Source organism: Leuciscus leuciscus (assembly GCF_965113295.1).
Source record: "Leuciscus leuciscus genome assembly, chromosome: 16".
NCBI lineage: Eukaryota > Metazoa > Chordata > Actinopteri > Cypriniformes > Leuciscidae > Leuciscus > Leuciscus leuciscus.
Genome location: NC_138740.1, coordinates 29,876,833 through 29,896,374, shown reverse-complemented (window position 1 = coordinate 29,896,374; position 19,542 = coordinate 29,876,833). Strand labels below are relative to the sequence as shown.

The 19,542-nt window shown below is 38.2% G+C and overlaps 2 protein-coding genes across 3 annotated transcripts; one reads left to right on the top strand and one right to left on the bottom strand.

The window, feature by feature from the left end:
• The first annotated feature begins 910 nt into the window (after positions 1-910).
• LOC309477403 (bile salt-activated lipase-like) lies at positions 911-10,813 on the top strand. The gene is made up of 11 exons (XM_082140661.1): positions 911-1,050; positions 2,540-2,687; positions 2,817-2,936; positions 3,275-3,472; positions 4,291-4,421; positions 4,738-4,845; positions 5,176-5,290; positions 5,618-5,804; positions 8,253-8,456; positions 8,544-8,741; positions 10,551-10,813. Exons 1-11 carry the CDS (start codon positions 985-987, stop codon positions 10,732-10,734), a joined length of 1,659 nt encoding a protein of 552 aa, XP_081996787.1. The 5' UTR covers positions 911-984; the 3' UTR covers positions 10,735-10,813.
• Positions 10,814-15,352: 4,539 nt separating this feature from the next.
• LOC309478412 (uncharacterized protein) lies at positions 15,353-18,202 on the bottom strand. 2 transcript variants are annotated; one of them, XM_082142011.1, is made up of 4 exons: positions 17,759-18,202; positions 17,421-17,588; positions 16,915-17,302; positions 15,353-16,779 (listed from the first exon to the last, which is right to left on the bottom strand). In XM_082142011.1, the coding sequence occupies exons 2-4, from the start codon at positions 17,586-17,588 to the stop codon at positions 15,683-15,685; spliced, it is 1,653 nt and encodes a 550-aa protein (XP_081998137.1). In that variant the 5' UTR covers positions 17,759-18,202; the 3' UTR covers positions 15,353-15,682. The 2 variants fall into 2 exon arrangements, with proteins under 2 accessions (XP_081998137.1, XP_081998138.1); XM_082142012.1 differs by having other exon boundaries at positions 15,353-16,767; positions 17,421-18,202.
• Between the last annotated feature and the right edge of the window lie 1,340 nt (positions 18,203-19,542).

Genomic DNA, 19,542 nt, shown 5'->3' with positions numbered 1-19,542 from the left:
GACGTACGCACTTTTCCTTGTGGCAGAGAGTCGGAGTACTGCAGGTATTATGAAATCTAAGCCATTCTTGCCACTCGCCATTCACAAGTAAAGCATTTGGATGTTGACTGGTGCTCTTTTATATGTTAACAACTTTTATATGTAAACACATGCTGTTCTTTTTCATCAAAAAGTCCAGATTTTTTTATTTTTTTTATCATGATTTCCACACACGTTAATCAGCACAAACGTTTTCAACATTGATAATAAGAAGAAATGTTTTTTGAGCAGCAAATCAGCATTTTATAATGATTTCTAAAGGGTCATGTGACACTGAAGTATAATGATGCTGAAAATTCAGCTTTGTATCACAGCACTAAATGGCCTTTATAATATATATAAACATTTACATTGTAATCATATTTTACAATATTTATTTTTGTAATTTTTTATTAAATAAATGTAGCGTTTTTTCCAAGAGACTGCTTTCAAAAACATTTAAAGAATCATACCCTAAACGTTTTTTTTTTTTTGGTGTGTTTTTTTTTTTTTTTTTTTTGTAGCCAACATTTTAAGGTGTGTTAATACAGAAAGTACATTTCAAAAATAAATCAACCCTGAGAAATGTCCAATATAGAGAAAATGAATGTGAAAACTAGCTCGTATTGTATGCAAATTGTTTTGGAAGATGGTGAATAGATTTGTTTGTCTATTGCTTTGGTTGTCAAAAGTCTTTGCCATTATTCTGCAAGGTGGCACAAATGTTTTATCATTCATAAATATTTCTCTGTAATGGAAAAAGAAATGTGTTTCCGTGAGAGTTTAACACAACTGCACACATGTTGTCCAGTTACTAGATGGACTGTGTAATCTATTAACTTTTAGCCCATATCATTTGGGGTAAGATATGGCTTTGGAACAACTGGGAACAGAGATATGATTTGCGTTTGAGTTTATAAAAGCGGACAGAATTCCCTTCAGTGCCACACTTGCAGCCACTATCTGATGATGGCGATGCTGGGAGTTTTAATCTCTGTTGCCCTCATCCTGGGGACAGCAAATGCAGCTTCTGTAAGTTATGACATGCTTAAATGTTATTATGCTTAACAGTTCATTATGTTTATATATTAGGTAAGGAATAATTGACGACGAATTGAGGTGGTAATTCGGTTACACCTCGTGTGTGCATTTATTATTTTAGCGGGAAACGCTCTTGTGTATAGGACTAATTTCTTACGCATCTGATCTAATCGCAAACCTCCGTTGCTAATTCCAAAACGTAATTTTAGCGCTAGTAACGGAGACTTCAGACACTTGCAGACAGTAATATGAGAGAGAGAGAGAGAGAGAGAGAGAGAGAGAGAGAGAGAGAGAGAGAGAGAGAGAGAGAGAGAGAGAGAGAGAGAGAGATAGCGTAGTCTTTTTGAATTACCTGAATCTGACTCTCAATGTTCGTCAACAGTGTTCGGCAACAGCGTCTCTACTCCCAAGAACAGCTCCGTTAATACATCGCTAGTAAGAAACACCATATTGCTTTTAAGTTGTTGAACTATTTTACTGATAAAATCGTCAGAGCAGCGCCGACAACACGTTTACCTGTGAGTGTGTATCCTATTGTAGCCTATGTGTGTGTGCTTTTGAGTGGGAGAGAGAGCGGGAGAAAGATAGTATGCGCTTCCCGTAACGTTACATAATAAAAAAAAACCCACTTTTTTTTTTTTGCTCAGTGTCACTGTGTGATTTGGTTATTTTGCTGTTGTAGGCTGCAAGGACCTTTTGAAATTACTGAAATCATTTGGCGAAGTGATTATGGAACTGTGATGCGGTCAAGACCTGCCTGGAACTACTTTAGCCTTGCGTTTCCCTAAAAATTGCACCCCTTAGAACAGCCCCGTAGTATAATTTAGTTTAATTATGAAGTTATTATGAAGTATTATATTAATATTGAAGAAATAACCAGGTCTGTTAATTAAGATTGTATCTATTTTAACTTTAATATGTAGCCCCAAATGCCATAAGGGGACATGATAAAAAAAACCTTTTACTTTTCCCAGAGAATTTCTGCATTTGCAATGCAGTTTCGCAAACAAACGCAAAAGTTTTAGTAGAGAACAACAACAAAAAAACACTGAAATATCATTTTTCCTTCCATCTCATATTTTCCCCCATTATCAATTAAAATTAAAATAGATATAATTTTAATTAATTGACTTGATTATTTGTTCTTTAGCAATATACCTTTACATTATTAATACATTAAGCTTAACGAATAAACGTACATAAACATAATGAAGCGTTAAGCATAATAATGTTAAACATAAATATAACTCTTAAGCATAATATAATGTAACGCCATATTATCAATAATTAAAAAATATATGATCCTATCACAATTATTTGAACTTGGTATTTTAAATAAAAATCTAAACCTGATACTATAGAAAAGTATTTTGTCTTTTATGGTTTTCCTGCAAAAAGAATTAGCCTACATACAATGTGGCTAAAATGCTCAAAATACTATACTATGCTGCAATTTCTAACCAAATTTAATTGTGAACAGCTGGGATCTGTGTACACGGAGGGAGGGATGGTACAGGGAAAGAGTCGTAGTGTTGGACTCTTCCGCCATGTGGACGTGTTCAAGGGAATTCCTTTCGCTGCTCCACCTGGCAGATTGGCGAAGCCGGTTCGTCACCCAGGCTGGGATGGTGTGTATCCCTGTCTGTCGTGCAAGCTTGTCTAGACCTTTTTAGGCACTGATTATTAGGCCTAGCTAGGGTCTAAAATGAGTGAGTGAGTGTATTAACAGTGTACTCTTGCTGACTCTACCTGCACAGGTGTCCTGAAAGCCACTGAGTACGGAAATAGGTGTATGCAGCTCAATATTGTCGGTAAAGATGTCCTGGGCACTGAAGACTGTCTCTACTTGAACATTTGGGTCCCTCACGGAAGTTCCGGTAACGCAAACCTGTTATAATTCACAAGACAAAATATATGTTAAAGGGATCGTTTACCAAAAAAAAAAATGCTGTGATCATTTACTTACCCTCATGTCATTCCAAACTTGTATGACTTGCGCTGAATGAAAGTCAATGGGGTCCAATGTTGTTTTGAAAGTGTTTGATGGGAACATTTTGACAGAATTGTAATTTTTGATGAACTAGAGAACAACATTTGAACAAATATGTAGTCATATTTGAGTGAACTAGCCGTTTAAGAATAACATTTTAAGTTACAAATATGTAGTCAAATGTATACATTTATCCTGTCTGGCTTGAAAACTAATTTTTTGCAGTGTCTACCAATTTGCCTGTTATGGTGTTCATCTATGGTGGTGGCTTCCTGATGGGTGGTGGGATGGGTGCAAACTTCTTGAACAACTACCTTTATGATGGACAGGAGATTGCAGACAGAGGAAATGTCATCGTGGTGACGTTCAACTACCGTGTCGGAGCCCTCGGATTCCTCAGCAGCGGAGATGCTGACGCACCTGGTACATTTCATTAGAATATAAGTCATACAAATATGATGCATCACGGTAGGGAAGAAATGCAGCCTAAAGGGGAACAAATTCCCTAAGGGTAAAAAAAACGATTTAAATGCTTTTGCAAGCGAACGCACATTTTTTGGGGGAACAAATGATTTTTGTAATAATTATTATATAATAATTATTATTATTATTATTTTTACTGTATGCAAAGTGCACATTTTTTTTGGGAAAGAATGCAAAAGCACTGATATATAATTTAGATATATAAATATATATAAAAACTGATCCAGGATAACAATATATTTTTCCAAGCAGCAAAGGCTAGGATGTCAAATAATCGTCTAGAGAATCTGTTTAGCAAAAGTATATTTGGAAGACCTAAAATCAAAGGCAAGGGGTCCAACTGTTACTCTACTCCAAACATTCGACTAATATATTGAACAACTTTTGACCAGTAAATCCTAATTACAGAACAATCCCAAATGCAATTAATATAGTGTCCCACTTCCACCTTACATTTTAGACATAATGCAGAATTGCTTGGGTCAAATTTACTTCTAAGGAACGGTGTGATGTGCATTCTATGCGCAATCCTGAGCTAAATAGATCTGGCCCTGTTGCAGACAGAGATCTTATTCGCCTGACTCCAGACCTGCTCCCAATCCTCCTCTGTTACAGTCAATTGTAACTCACCCTACCATAATCTTAGGAGGTCTTACGTGTTCGCCACTCCATATAAGCAAAGGCTGTTATAAAAGCAAGAGATCTGCTTACAATTGATTGTGATCTTGATGATGATCTGAGCATGTCCTGGTCGATAGGAAACTATGGCCTGTGGGATCAGCACGCCGCTATCGCTTGGGTACACAGGAACATCAGAGCTTTCGGTGGCAATCCAGACAACATCACTCTCTTTGGCGAGTCAGCAGGTGGAGCCAGCGTAAACTTCCAGGTGCTACATAAAAACAAAACAAAAAAATCTGCTTGCAGGCTTATGTATTACATTTTAATGAGTGTGTGTACATGTGCTGGTCTGGCTATGTTTGCTAGGATGAGGTCATTTTTGAAAATGTCTTCACAATAATGCAAACTGTTGAAGTAACCCTCGTTATTTGAAGGGCTCATAATTTGGAAATGTTTTCACTTTAAATCTAATGGCAACAGGTTTGCGTGAGGGCTTGGTTTATTATCAGTATGAAAACCATAAGAGGTCCTCTGTAATAAAGGTTGAAGGTTCTAAGGTCTGTTGTGTGTCCCATCCTGCACAGATTCTTTCCCCTAAAAACAAGGGCCTGGTCCGCAGAGCTATCTCACAGAGTGGTGTTGCTCTCTGTCCTTGGGCCGTCAACAGAAATCCCAGACAAACTGCTGAGAAGGTGAGCATCATCTTCATGAATGCCCCACATTGCTGAATACTCATTATAAAACAGACCTAGTGCATTGTGTACAGTACTAGCATTTGATATACAGTGGTCCCAAAATCCTTAGGGGTTTGTTTACTCTCATTCCCAATACTGTACACTTGCAAGTGTTTACTTAGTGAAGTCGCCTGTTCTGTTTCACATACAGACTGGCATTTCAATGATTTTTGTCAGTTAATAATTAATTAATAGATATCTCAACTTGGTTTATTTCTAAAGGTACAATTATTTCTTCAAAACTATATGGGTAAAAAACAAACAAGAAAATTGTGTGTGAACCTTTAGATCGCAAAGAAGGTAGGATGTCCCACTGATAGTGGGATGGTGGCTTGTCTGAAGATGACAGATCCAAAGAAAGTCACTCTTGCTGGGAATGTGGACTTCAATACATCTCCAAGTGGTAAGAACATTCAGAGTGGCTGCTTGTGTTTTAGCCCTTTACATGCTTTCTATAGCAGTAGTTGAACCAAAATTAAAATTCAGTCATCTTTTACTCACTCTCATGTCGTTCCAAACCTGCACGACTAGTCGTTCTTTTCTATATGATTACAAAGAATGGGAATACCAGTGAACAAGTCAGTGTTTAAAAGTCATGCAGGTTTGGAAAGACATGAAAGTGAGTAAATGATGACATAATAACAATCCCTTTAAAATGGTTTAACTGCTGATTAAAACCACAGTAAATGCAACGCAATGTCAAAAGATCAAATCTGACTATCTTTTCCAGATCCCATTGTGCACAAACTGGCTCTGTCCCCCGTCATTGATGGTGACTTCATCCCTGGCGAGCCTGAAACCCTTTTCCCAAATGCTGCTGACATTGACTACATCGCTGGAGTCAATGACATGGACGGCCACATCTTTGCTACCATTGACGTCCCCTCTGTCAACAATGCTCTGGTGTCCACCCCTGCGTAAGTGTGCTACATCAAAGAGTCATCTGGAATCATTTAGAGAATTCTTAAAGACCCCATAAAACCAGAGAACCAGAAAAGCAGAGTTTTGTGGCTTTTATGTATGTTAGCTTTGAGGCCATCTACATGCTAGTGTACTATTGAAAGTTAAAAGTTGGCAAAAATAAGCTTTAACAGACCCATCCTGCAATTTTTGTTTGCCCCAACATATTTCAAACATATGCTTAATATCTGAAGAAGAAAAAAACAAGTGCAGCTTAAGGAGTATCCTTTTCCAAAAAAAAAAAAAAAAGTACAGCACTCTGTAAAGTCTCCTCCAGCACATCCCAAAGACTTACAATGAATTTAAGGTCTGGACTCAGAGGTGTCGATTCATGTGTGAAAATGGTTCTTCATGCTCCCTCTCAACCAGTCTTTCACAATTTGATCCTGATGAATCTTGACATTGTCATCCTGGAGTATGGCCATGATGTGTCTTCCTACATGGTTGTTTAAGAAATGAAAAGCTACACACTCCATAATAACCACTGCAAAAATGATCAATAGACTCTTAAGCATTTTCCTATTTCAATCCAAACTGCGACTTTTTTGGGGGGCCGGGCAGTATATTATTACAATTTTAAAATAACTGTTTTATATTTTAATATATTTTAAAATGTAATTTATTCCTGTGATGGCAAAGCACAATTTTCAGCATTATTACTCCAGTCTTCAGTGTCACATGATTTGTCAGAGATCATTCTAATATTCTTATTTTGCTGCTCAAGTTAAAAAAGAATTTGCCTGACGTCGTCATACTCAGATTCTAGTCAGAATAAGGCGTATTGGGCTGTGATTAAGGGGCGTGTTTCAACCGAACCAGGAAAGAAAATGCCTCTGCACTCAATTGGATAGACCTACAACCAATCAGAACAACGGAGTAAGTGATGTATGTTCTTCATTCATCTTTCCGATCGACAAATGATCGCAGTTCTTTGTTCCTCTTTTAAAATTAATGCGCTGTCGATATCTTCTATAACAGACGCGATGGCGGAATCTACACATGATGTTTCAGCACGTTCAAATAATCAATCCAATCAACTTGTCATCAAACAATTAGCATGTCTACCCTATCAGCATGAGAGGAAGCATATATTTATTCACTCTGTCAACTCACCTAACATTCCTTGACAGTTTTCAGCCTGGAATACGGGGGGAGTACTTTGGGTTCAGGCCGAATACCGAGCCCGGAGCCCTCTCCTTGGACAGCACGCCAAATATGCATTTATTCTATCTGACTTATTTGTGAGTGTGAACTCGTGAAATCTCAATTCTCCAGCGGCAGTCATATTTGTTGTAAACGAATTCAACCCATAGACAGTATATAAACTGGACACAGCGACCCCATTGGATTCAACAGAGACAAGTGAAGTCAAATAGAAGCACTAACTTCCTGATGGTTGAGCGTACTGCGCAGACTCAAACTGAGCTTGACGACATAGATGTGACGTGAGCAACCCGTCTATCTACTAGTAGCTGTGCCGAGAGAAATCTGAATCATTCCCTTCCGAAACTTGCAGAGACGGAGAGTGTGAGTAGGAGGTGTCCATGAGCTAGAAGCAGGAGAAACTTTTGCCAAGTATTCTGATTAATTACTTTGTCATTTTGCCTCCACGTCTCCCCGATTGCCCGCGAGCTTCTCCTCCTGTCCATACGGTAATCTCTCTACTGTGCGACAGAGAGTCGCGTGGTTATGACGCAATCGTTAGCCTATTTTTACAAAAACTGCTTCTACGGGGCCATAACGTAAGATACAAGGTAATGGAGCCTTTTATACATTTTCGTGTTTCTTTAGAAATAAATAATGGACAAATGGAGTCTTTAAACGCCTCAGATGTAAAGTTATTCGCTGTCAAAGTGACGCCAAAATGAATGGGAGTCAATGGGATGCTAACAGCAGGTGATGGTCCGCTAGCCAATGGCGGCGCCCGGGGCTACTTCAAAATAATATGAAACCCTGCCCCCCTGATTCAACCCAAGCGCTCTTTGGTGACGTGGATGATTACGCTACTGTTGATCATCTGTCCATCATCGTATAAAGCCCGCCCTGACAATTTGATTGGTCCGAACAGCTCTGGTTCGAGCATAATTGCTCCACAACGAATCAAGTCCAGACCGAACTTCCCAACCTAAAAATGTTGTGGGCGGGGCTAAGTTCGGCTGGCATCCAGGCTAACATTTTTTATTATTATCAATGTTTTACTGTATGGGAATATACACATTTAAAAATTCAATTTTGTTTTCTGGAAAAACAATGATGTAAGCTAAAGGCAACTGGCCTTTCAACAAAGGGACAAACCAATGTGTCCTATGCAGAAAAACTGCACCTGTCTAGTCGTTTCATGGGGCCTTTAATAATCCAAACAACAGCATCATAAAAAAAAAAAACCTGCTTTTGATTTATAACAGGTCAGATGTCAGGGCTCTCTCGATTTCCCTGTCTCAAGCTAGAGGACAAGACGCTGGTGTCGCAACTTATCAGGAATACACGGTCAATTGGGGTAGTAACCCTAGTGATAAGGATATTAAGAAAACAGTTGTGGACATTGAGACGGACTACATCTTCCTGGTGCCAACCCAAGCGACCCTGTACCTCCACACTGACCATGCCAAGTAAGCTGACTTCATCTTCTTATTTACTGAACTCTAAAGTGTGAACTGAATAGTAGAAACCTTAAAACAACCTTTTTTCTCCATTAGATCTGCACGAACCTACTCCTACCTGTTCACCGAGCCCTCTCGCATACCTGTCTATCCACTTTGGATGGGTGCCGATCACGCTGACGACCTGCAGTATGTGTTTGGGAAGCCGTTCGAGACTCCTTTGGGCTACTTTCCTCGCCATCGTGACGTCTCCAAATACATGATTGCCTACTGGACCAATTTTGCTCAAACTGGGTATATAAACATAAAAATACTTACAATATTAAAATACTTCATGTTATTCTACTTTAATGTGTAGAGGCAACTTAAATAATTAAATTATATCAGTGCTGTCAATCGATTAAAAAAATTAACTAGATTAATCACACATTTTTTCTGATTAATCATGATTAAAAACACTTATACGTTTTTTATATATTTGATAATGTAGTAAATTCACAGTTAATCTCCAAATTAATGTAGAAATAACAAAGACAGTGTATTTTAAATACTTGTTTAATGGCATCCATTAATGAATAAAGGCCAGTATCACTGATACTAATATCTAATACTGCTACTGATGTCTCAATGAAATAGATTTTGCGTTCCCCCGAGAAACTGTGCGATCGCTCTGCAAAACATTTGCATTCCCCTGAAAGTTTCCCGGAAAAACTTTGCATTCGCTCACAAAAAGTTTGCGTTCCCCCAAGAAACTTTGCGTCTGTTCGCAAAACGATTTAGTTTTTTCTCGGGGAATGCAAAAGTTTTGTGAGCGAATGCAAAGTTTTTCAGGGAAACCCAAAAGTTTCCTCACAGAGTTTCTTGGTGTAACGCAAAACATTTGAGAGAGAGGGCGCAAAACCATTGAAATATAATTGTTCCTCCCATCTTATGTTTTTTAGGTGCTCTGTTAATTTTGTTGTGTGTTTTTGTAATATGTATTAGTTAGTTTTGTTTTATAAATCCTTGTATAGTTTCGGGGTGTCCAAACCTGCTCCTGGAGGTCCACTGTCCTGTAGAGTTTAGTTCCAACCCCAATTAAACACACCTGAACCAGCTAATCAAATTGTAACTAGTTTAGTTAAGTTTATTTATAGAGCACAATAAAACAACAGTCGCACAATGTTCAAGACGAGAAATAGGAATAACTAGGCAGAATAAAAAACTTCCAGACAGGTGTATCGAGGCAATTTGGAGCTAAACTCTGCTGGACGGCGGCCCTCCAGGAGGAGGTTTGGAGTACACCCCTTGAATATTTTTTATTAAAATTTATTTGTATTTAATATTCGCTATAACAACCGCCTTGCTCTACATTATCCCGCTTATTACATGGCTACCTACCAAATAAATAGATAATTTGACACAAACGATTGTATTGCTTCCGCTAAAGAAAATAGTCCATTCCGTCTCTACGGTTAGAATCCTGCGTCCATAGCAACGCTCTGTTTTTCATGGCAACGGTGTGTTATACTTAGCAGCGGTCTGTTATCAAGAAATAACAGACCGCATTCTACATTAGAATTCAACCAAGCCATGTAATAACATTAGTTACAATCATTAGCAATACAATCGTTTTTAAATCAATATATTTTGTATCAAATTATTGATTTATTTGGTAGGTAGCCATGTAATAAGCGGGATAATGTAGTGCGAGGCGGTTGTTATACCGAATACCCCTTCAGGCTGATTCAAGATCCCTCCGCTTCGTGTCGGGTTCCTGATCAGCCTGTCGGGGTTGTATTTGCTATAACAACCGCCTCGCACTACATTATCCCTTACTTAATGCACTGTAATTAACATGAACAAACAATGGACAGCTGTATTTTTACTAACCAACGTTAACAAATATTAACAAATACAATAACAAATGTATTGCTTTACGAAATGTTGCTTTGACAATGAGCTGAAATAAAACAAGTTGTGTATATATATATATATATTAACGTTTATTTTAAACAACAAAAATATAGTTTAATTGTTTTAGTTTTAGTTAAGTATAATAACCCTTGTGCCACTTGTGGTGCATAATAATAGCTAAAATGTCTCGTTCTCTCTCCCTCACAGTGACCCTAACAAAGGTGAGTCCAGTGTTCCTGTAACCTGGCCCGAGTTCGCCGGCACTGGCCACAAGTACATAGACATCAACAACAGTATGAACAAGAACAGTGTAAAGCAGATGTTGAGAACGCGCATGGTTTACTACTGGACTACCGTCTTTGCCGGCTACCCTTCTGTCCAGAAGAGCTGAGCACTGCTAACCTGACTACATAATCATTTAGCAGTTAATATCATGCTAAGATTCATGCAATAAACAAAATACATGATGATCAGTTTTTCTTTATGTATTTGCCATGACATCAAAAGAATGCGGTTTGGTGCTCCAGTTTGCTGAGAGAAAGTTTGCAAAGGCAAAATTTTATATCAGTTAACGTCAATTATAAGATTCATAGATAACTCTAGAAATGTTCCACTACATCACATGTGTCAAGCTCCACTACTGGATGGCCACTGTCCTGCAGAGTTTAGCTCCAACCAGCTCCAATACACCTGCCTGGAAGTTTCTAGTAATCCTGAAGACCTTGATTAGCTGGTTCAGGTGTGTTTAATTAGGGTTGGAGCTGAACAGTGGCCCTTCAGGACTGCGTTTAACTCCACTTTTAGACATACACTGGTGAACTTCCCTTAGCACTTCCCCATGGGGGAATCCCCACCGTCGCTTGCCTTTGAGGTGCATTCAACTTCGTCAAGTGGACGAGGAAAGTTTATTTGGACAGACCCTAGACCCCTCGATTTTGACAGAGTGAGCGAGTCAACTCAACATGGACACTTCAGGCAGATAGACCACAATACAACATGATTGTGACATCACAGCACAGCAACCTAAGCAATGACGTACATCCGAGTGAACGAGACGGAGGGAAGTTAGCATGGGAAGGGCCTAAAAAAATGGACTTAAACGCAGCCTATGTATTAAAACTAAATTATCAATTGATACCCCTGCAGCTGTAAACCATAAAAGGGTTACAAACGCATGTGTTTGGTTGGCTACTAACATGAGCCAGAAAGCATAAGATCAGCAGAATAAAATGAACAAAACTAAACACCCTATTTTTACAAAGTGAAACTCTTGATGAATTTGATCATATAATGATCAATGGATTAAGCACATCTATAAATGGATTCAATCAACTCTTCAAAAAGTCAAAAGGGGAAAGAGTTGTAAATCCACCATTGAATTAAATTGACAATATCCCTGGATGCTGACTTATAATGGCAGAAAGAAGAATTTACTGAATTGCAAATAATTGGTTTTTTTTTTAATGATTTTTAAATTTCTATAAGAATAGCAGTAGGCCTACAGGCTAAGCCGAGAAGACATCAGTTGAAAAAGATAATTGATGTTATATGACTGTGTATATGTATATATATATATATATATATATATATATATATATATATATATATATATATACACTATATAAAATGTAACACCGTGTCCTAACTAGCTCTCAGCTTTGTAGCTGTAAAAGCAACAATGGATAATTCACCTCAGATCTTGAAATTAAACAAATTGAAACAAGAACGTTCAAACTGTGAACAGTCAAACAAGTGTATTCTTTGACAAAGATTGTAGTAACTCAGTAGCCTATGTAAGGAATAATTGACGACAGGCCGTTGAATTATTAGAAAAATAATGCACACCCGAGGTGGTAATGCGGTCACGACGCGAAGCGGAGTGGCCGTTACACCTCGGGTGTGCATTATTTTTCTAATAATTCAACGGCCTGAAGTCAATTATTCCGCTTATACTACAGTTACCACACCTCGAAACATTGTTCAGATTATGTATTTCAAGACGTTTGTAAAGTTTTTGTCATTAAAATGCTCTTGTATGTAGGACTAATTTCTTACGCATCTAATCCCATGCCACCGTTGCTAATTCCAAAACGTCATTTCAGAGTTAGTAACGGAGGTTTGAGCCGCTGATAGCAGACTAATGCTGGGACACACGACTAGCTGACACATTCTCTGACTGTTTTCATCGACTGCAGCAGATTTTAAACACCGACTTTGAACACAGACTGAACGCGCTGAACACGCGTTTGGGCATGATCAGTCATAAGTATCAAATTACGTTCATAACCGGCCTTAAAGTGTGTTCCCGGCTTTATGCAGTTATTAATGCAGTTATTAGAGAGAGATGTTGCATAAATGAGACAGAAAAGCACGTGCGTCAATATTATTATTTATTAATTAATTCAATCGTTTTAATTAATTCGTTAATTCTTTTTTTTTTCTATTATTGACAGATGACAGTAGCCTAGACTAGCCAAATAAATGAAACCCAAAGCCCTTTTAACAAGTAGGCCTATCAATAATTATTTATTTGTTAAATTATCTGCAATAAAAATCCGTGCTGCAGGACTATCCATTTATTTAGCCTATATTCAGTTTAATTTTCTATTGATTATAGATAGGACTTTATAGTTTATTTATTCAAATTAAACTGCATGTTTCTATTGATTGTGAAGCTAGACATTGAAAATTGCAGATCAAGCGCATGGGGCGAAATGCTTTTTCTTGTTATGATTTGTATCCTATTTTCCGTTATTACAGTTGACTACGCGAAGTGATATGGAACTGTAATGCGGTCAAGACCTGCCTGGAACTACTTTAGCCGTGCGTTTCCCTGAAAATAATGCACACCTTAGAACGTTCATCAACCAATCAGATTCAAGCATTCAACGGCCCTGTAGTATAAGTAAGGAATAATTGACGACAGGCCGTTGAATTATTAGAAAAATAATGCACACCCGAGGTGGTAATGCGGTCACGACGCGAAGCGGAGTGGCCGTTACACCTCGGGTGTGCATTATTTTTCTAATAATTCAACGGCCTGAAGTCAATTATTCCGCTTATACTACAGTTACCACACCTCGAAACATTGTTCAGATTATGTATTTCAAGACGTTTGTAAAGTTTTTGTCATTAAAACGCTCTTGTATGTAGGACTAATTTCTTACGCATCTAATCCCATGCCTCCGTTGCTAATTCCAAAACGTCATTTCAGAGTTAGTAACGGAGGTTTGAGCCGCTGATAGCAGACTAATGCTGGGGACACACGACTAGCTGACACATTCTCTGACTGTTTTCATCGACATGATCGACTGCAGCAGATTTTAAACACCGACTTTGAACAGACTGAACGCGCTGAACACGCGTTTGGTCATGATCAGTCATATAAGTATCAAATTACATTCATAACCGGCCTTAAAGTGTGTTCCCGGCTTTATGCAGTTATTAATGCAGTTATTAGAGAGAGATGTTGCAATAATGAGACAGAAAAGCATGTGCGTCAATATTATTATTTATTAATTAATTCAATTCGTTTTAATGAATTCGTTAATTCTTTTTTTCTTTCTATTATTGACAGATGACAGTAGACTAGCCAAATAAATGAAACCCAAAGCCCTTTTAACAAGTAGGCCTATCAATAATTATTTATTTGTTAAATTATCTGCAATAAAAATCCGTGCTGCAGGACTATCCATTTATTTAGCCTATATTCAGTTTAATTTTCTATTGATTATAGATAGGACTTTATAGTTTATTTATTCAAATTAAACTGCATGTTTCTATTGATTGTGAAGCTAGACATTGAAAATTGCAGATCAAGCGCATGGGGCGAAATGCTTTTTCTTGTTATGATTTGTATCCTATTTTCCGTTATTACAGTTGACTACGCGAAGTGATATGGAAGTGTAATGGGCCTTTCACACAGGATGCGCGGCGCTGCGCTATAAAACCCATTCATCTCAATGGCTTGCGCCGCGCAAGGACGTTTTGTTGCTGCGTCGACCAAAGCGCAAGCGCAGCGGTGCGCATCATTGGCGAGCTCGCGCTCACGCCGCGGTCAAAGTTCAAAATAGTTCAACTTTTGCCGCTGCGCTCTGTGACGATTACCAGCGCGGCCAATAGAATCGGGGGATCCAAACAAGCACGGAAATCAAAATGGATGAACGGCTAGTACTGTACAGTGTGTGTCGGAATTTCATGAGCTGTACGATACAAGTTTGAGGTCGTATATGCTCAAGAAACATTTATGATTATTATCACTGTTGAAAACCGCTATTTACATTTTTATTTCAGGATTCTTTTATGAATGGAAAGTTCAAAAGAACAGCATTTATCTGAAATAGAATCTTTTGTAACATTATAAATTTAGAATGGGACAGATACATTGTTTGCTGCTGACCGAAAGGAGGAACAACAGACGTAATAGAGCTCCCGCTAAAAGTTTTTAAAACTCCGCCTACGTCATAGCGCAGCGCAAATCGCGTTGTATCTGAAGGGCAACGCAGAACTCAGCGGCAAGCGCCGCGCATACCGCGTCCTGTGTGAAAGGCCCATAATGCGGTCAAGACCTGCCTGGAACTACTTTAGCCGTGCGTTTCCCTGAAAATAATGCACACCTTAGAACGTTCGTCAACCAATCAGATTCAAGCATTCAACGGCCCTGTAGTATAAGTATTTTTAATAATGGTTAAATGGTGTAATATTTGTGAATTTGATTATGTAGCCTACTTATCCATTTTCTTGCGATTGCCGTCAAGATTTCTCTCTATGGCTCTGGTGCGTGTGTACTTGACGCGAGACTCCGCCCACACGCTGCTCTGATTGGCTGTGGGTTTTGATTGATTATGACACGTCTGGTGTGGACAGACAAATTATTTGTTGCTGGAATTTTATCGCATCGCGTCTGTTTAGGACACGGTGTAAGAGATGTAGTAAGATAGATCTACTGGGATGCATATGATTAATAACAAACAAAACATTTTTCAGAAAAAACTTTTTTTTTTACCCTGTTCCATAAAATTACATTTATTAAATTAAATTAAATACATGTAGCTTACATTAAATACATAATTGATATAGATGATATTCTAAACAAACAATCAGTATTAATACACTGCACAACAAACAAGTCACGACAAAGCTGAAAATCAGCCCGACGCGAAAAAGTCGCACGAATCAGAATTCGGCTCAAAATCTGACGAAAATCACACAGTTTATGCCCGCCTTAACTCTCTCAAACCACATGAAAGCGCAATGTGACACTGCCTCCTACTGGCTGAATGTACAGTTTCAGGATGAGCTCAATGAGTCCTTTATCCACATTTACTGATGAAAAGGCACTATGATGATTCAGGAGCAGTTTGTTCTTTAGCGTGTTTCTTCTGGTGGGTCTGAAAACTACCTAAATAAGCGAATCTCTCGTCGCAGATGGAGCAGCGGTAAGGCTTCTCTCCCGTATGAACTCGCTCATGAGTCTTCAGGACGTCCGATCGAGCAAACGTCTTGTCACACTGAGAACACTTGAACGGTCTTTCTCCTGTATGAATCCTCTGATGCTTAGCTAATTGAGTGTGTTGTTTGAAACTCTTCCCACAATCGCTACAGTGATACGGTCTTTCTCCAGTGTGAACTCTCAGATGAACTTCAAAATGAGCCAGACTAAAGAAGCTCTTCCCGCAGTAGGAGCATAGGTGCGGTTTCTCTCCGGCGGTGTGAGTCCTCTCATGGCGAATCAAATTAGATTTTTGACGGAATCTTTTACCGCAGTGTGAACATTGATATGGTTTCCCCTCAGAATGTATATTCTGGTGTGACTTCAGAGAACTTGAGTTTGTGAAGGTTTTCCCACATTCCCTGCACTGGTAAGGCCTCTCTTTGGTGTGAATGCGCACATGCCTCTTCAAATGGGATCCACTCATGAATCTTCTATCGCAGTGAGGGCACTTGTACGGCCTTTCACCCGTGTGGATTCGCTTATGAACCTTAAAATTCCCTTTGGTGAGGAAATACTTGTTGCACTCACTGCAGTGGAAAGTCTTTTCACCTGTGTGGATTCTCTTATGACTTGAAAGAACTTGTTTGTTGCTGAAATACTTGTTGCACTCACTGCAGTGGAAAGTCTTTTCGCTGTGTGTCTTTATATGAGCTCTCATACTAGATGAAGTGGTGAAAAAATCCTTCCCGCACTGTTCACAGTGAAACTCCTTCACGTTGTGCTCTTTTGAATGAAGTCTCTTCTCTTCTAAGTTAGGAAAGCTGATGTTGCATCTCTTACAGGAGAAGCTTTTCTGTTCTGTGTGTGTTCTCTCATGTCTCGCTAAATGTCCCTGTGACCTCAATGTTTTCCCACAGGTGACGCAGGAAAAACTCTTGACCTTCAGCTGATCTTTTGATGTCGAGGTTGTTTCTTCATCAGTAGATGAACCTCCATTCACATCTGAAAAGAAAAAAAAGGTATTAAAATGTCTAACTTTAAATTAACACAAATAGATTTAATGAATCATTTTTACACACATTCTGACTATGATTTGCCATAACAAAAGATAATAAATGGAAGATACATTATACATACCTGAAGGAATAAAATCATCATTTTGATTATCCTCATCCTCATTTTCATCATCCTCAACATCATTTCCTTCATCATCCTCATTCTGAACATCATCTTCATCATCCTCCTCCTCCTCCTCCTCATGGCTCTGTTGTTGTTCCTCTGCTGTGGTTTCTTCTCCTCGTTTCTCTATCAGGTTCCTGCAGTCCTCCAGTTTGACAGAGCACATCTTCATCTGCTGTTCTCCAGCGTAACAGTAAGAGGTTTGAACAGCGGATCCATGATCCTGAGCGTCAGTATAGCACAATAAAGTGAGGCTGAGCTCTGAGTCCTGTGTGTCTCTGGATCTCCAGACTGAATCCTGAGCTTCTGTCCCATCAGTCACACACACCGAAACCTTCTCCAGATCCTGACAAACACATCATAGATCAACACAAATAAAGAACAACCTGTTGATATTAGCCTCATTACTCAGCAGTTATCTCTAGTGGTTATATTGGTTATTTGTTTGCATCTTTTGCTCAAACCTCTCTGTTGGGTTTGTCTCCTCTTTCTCTCAGCTTTGCCTCCAGTGACGCCACCTCTTTCTTCAGCTGACAGATTTCAGAGATGAAATCCTCAATATCCAGCATGGACAGATCAGTTCCTACTGATTTACAGCAGATCACATCCATCTGTGCTCTCATGGTCAACATCTGAAGACAAACACATCATCATCATCATCATCATCATCATTACAAGATGCATTTATATCAATCCAAGTTGTAATGTGGACTCATGCATTTTCTGTAAAGCTGCTTTGAAACCATGTGTATTGTGAAAAGCGCTATACAAGTAAATGTGAATTGAATTATAATGAACTTACACTGATTTAAACTCAAAATGACTAATGATTATGAAGGAGAACAGAGCTACACAGAATAAGAAAATGATTGCAATTTCTGAGAATATTAATACACAGGTAGATATTAATTACAGATATAAAATAAACATATGTTTAGGCGTGCTAATGTTTAAATTCACTATTGTAAATATATCATTACAAAACATTACCAATTTCTAAAACTTAAAATTAGCAGCTGGATTTCAGATATTTAACATGATAATGTGATACTTGCACTCGTTTCTAAGCATCATTTAAGTGTCCAGCATTTAAAATTGATTGAGAATCAAAATTAGAAAAGTAAACAACGTGTTAACTTTGGTTTTATTACAAATATCACAGTTAAAACACACAGCTGCTGTAGTAAGCAACGGTAAATGTGTGTTTACAACTACAATTATACTATTATTTATTATTACAAATACCCAGGGTAAACTACGGTTACTGTGGTACAATCATTTTTTTTATGATAAAAAGCGAAGAAGTAGTTAATTTACAGCACATTAAAACACTACAAACAGAAAATCAACAATCACACAAACAGTTAAAAGCAACATACCTCGGTCTCAGCGCGCCAGGCTTCCTCTTCTTCAGTGCTTTTACCGGTGGACTGAAGAGCGTCACAGCGACTCCTACAGGTTTCAGTAAGAAACGCTAGTCAGTAGGTATTGTTCACAGCAAACTTTCTCCATATTTTTCTATATCAAAAACAAGCTTGAATTCCTGTGGTGCAGCAACGAACATGAATCATGTTTATGTTTTCTCTATGGTTAAAGTTAAATTGTTCAATTGATGACCACGATGTAATTGATTTATTTTTGTAGTTGATTTGTCATGTTCACGCACCACTTGATTTCCTAACGTTTCCGTATCGTGTATTATTGAACCTCTGTGTCTGAATCAGTTCAGCTCTGTAACATGAACTGTGGTAAATAACGGTATGACATGGTGGCACAAATGCTCTGTGAAAACACATGAAATTGAAAATTAATAACATGTGAGAAAGGAAAACCATGTCTCTTTCTTGATTAAATAATATTTAAAATCCTAATGAAAACCATCCAACAATGAATTTTTTTTGTGCAATTGCCTTACAATCATCCTTGAGCCACTTTCAACACTAAACACGTTTATCATCGTTATGAAATCCAGGAACACATAGATACTATTTTGAGGCTTTTTAATAGGCTCTTTTAAATTAGAATTAGAATACATTGGTACAAGTTGAACACTGTCAGGCTTTAATAAGAACAACTACATGCAAAATCAGTGAGATTTTTTAAATCTGTCTCACTAAGTGAACATTTCTGGCAACAAATCCGGACCCGGTGAGTATTGAAGGACGGCGGAGCACGGAGCCGACATGCAGCGGAGCCGATCCGCAACCGTTCCGCAGTTGGTGGAAATCCGGGGTCATCAGTGAAAATACACACATTGATATGTCTAAAAGATTTTGAGAGAGTTCCACATGTAATGCTAAATATTTCATATGCAAGCATGTCAGCCAATCACAGCAGTGGGCGTTTACACTGAAGTCTCACAGCAGACACGCCCCTTTCAAACAGAGCGTTCAAATCAGAGGCTAAAATCAGGCTAGGAAATATGCCTTTTATTTCTAAATTATAACAACTTAATCCATTTCACTTTTTGCAATCGATAAAAATAAATAAAAAACAAACATGAATAAGTCTTATTCATGTTTCTTTTAAATTTTTTGAATATTATGTATTTAGTTATGTTAATATCTGCGCATTTCATGTGTATTT

Excerpts from the sequence above, each read along its gene's own strand:
- LOC309477403 (XM_082140661.1), top strand. The coding sequence starts at position 985 with ATGATGGCGATGCTGGGAGTTTTAATCTCTGTTGCCCTCATCCTGGGG. Across the intron at positions 2,688-2,816 it reads TCGTCACCCAGGCTGGGATG|GTGTCCTGAAAGCCACTGAG; the intron begins GTGTGTATCCCT and ends CTACCTGCACAG. Across the intron at positions 8,742-10,550 it reads ACCAATTTTGCTCAAACTGG|TGACCCTAACAAAGGTGAGT; the intron begins GTATATAAACAT and ends TCTCCCTCACAG.
- LOC309478412 (XM_082142011.1), bottom strand. The coding sequence starts at position 17,588 with ATGTTGACCATGAGAGCACAGATGGATGTGATCTGCTGTAAATCAGTA. Across the intron at positions 17,303-17,420 it reads GAGACAAACCCAACAGAGAG|GATCTGGAGAAGGTTTCGGT; the intron begins GTTTGAGCAAAA and ends TGTGTTTGTCAG. Across the intron at positions 16,780-16,914 it reads TGATGATTTTATTCCTTCAG|ATGTGAATGGAGGTTCATCT; the intron begins GTATGTATAATG and ends TTTTCTTTTCAG.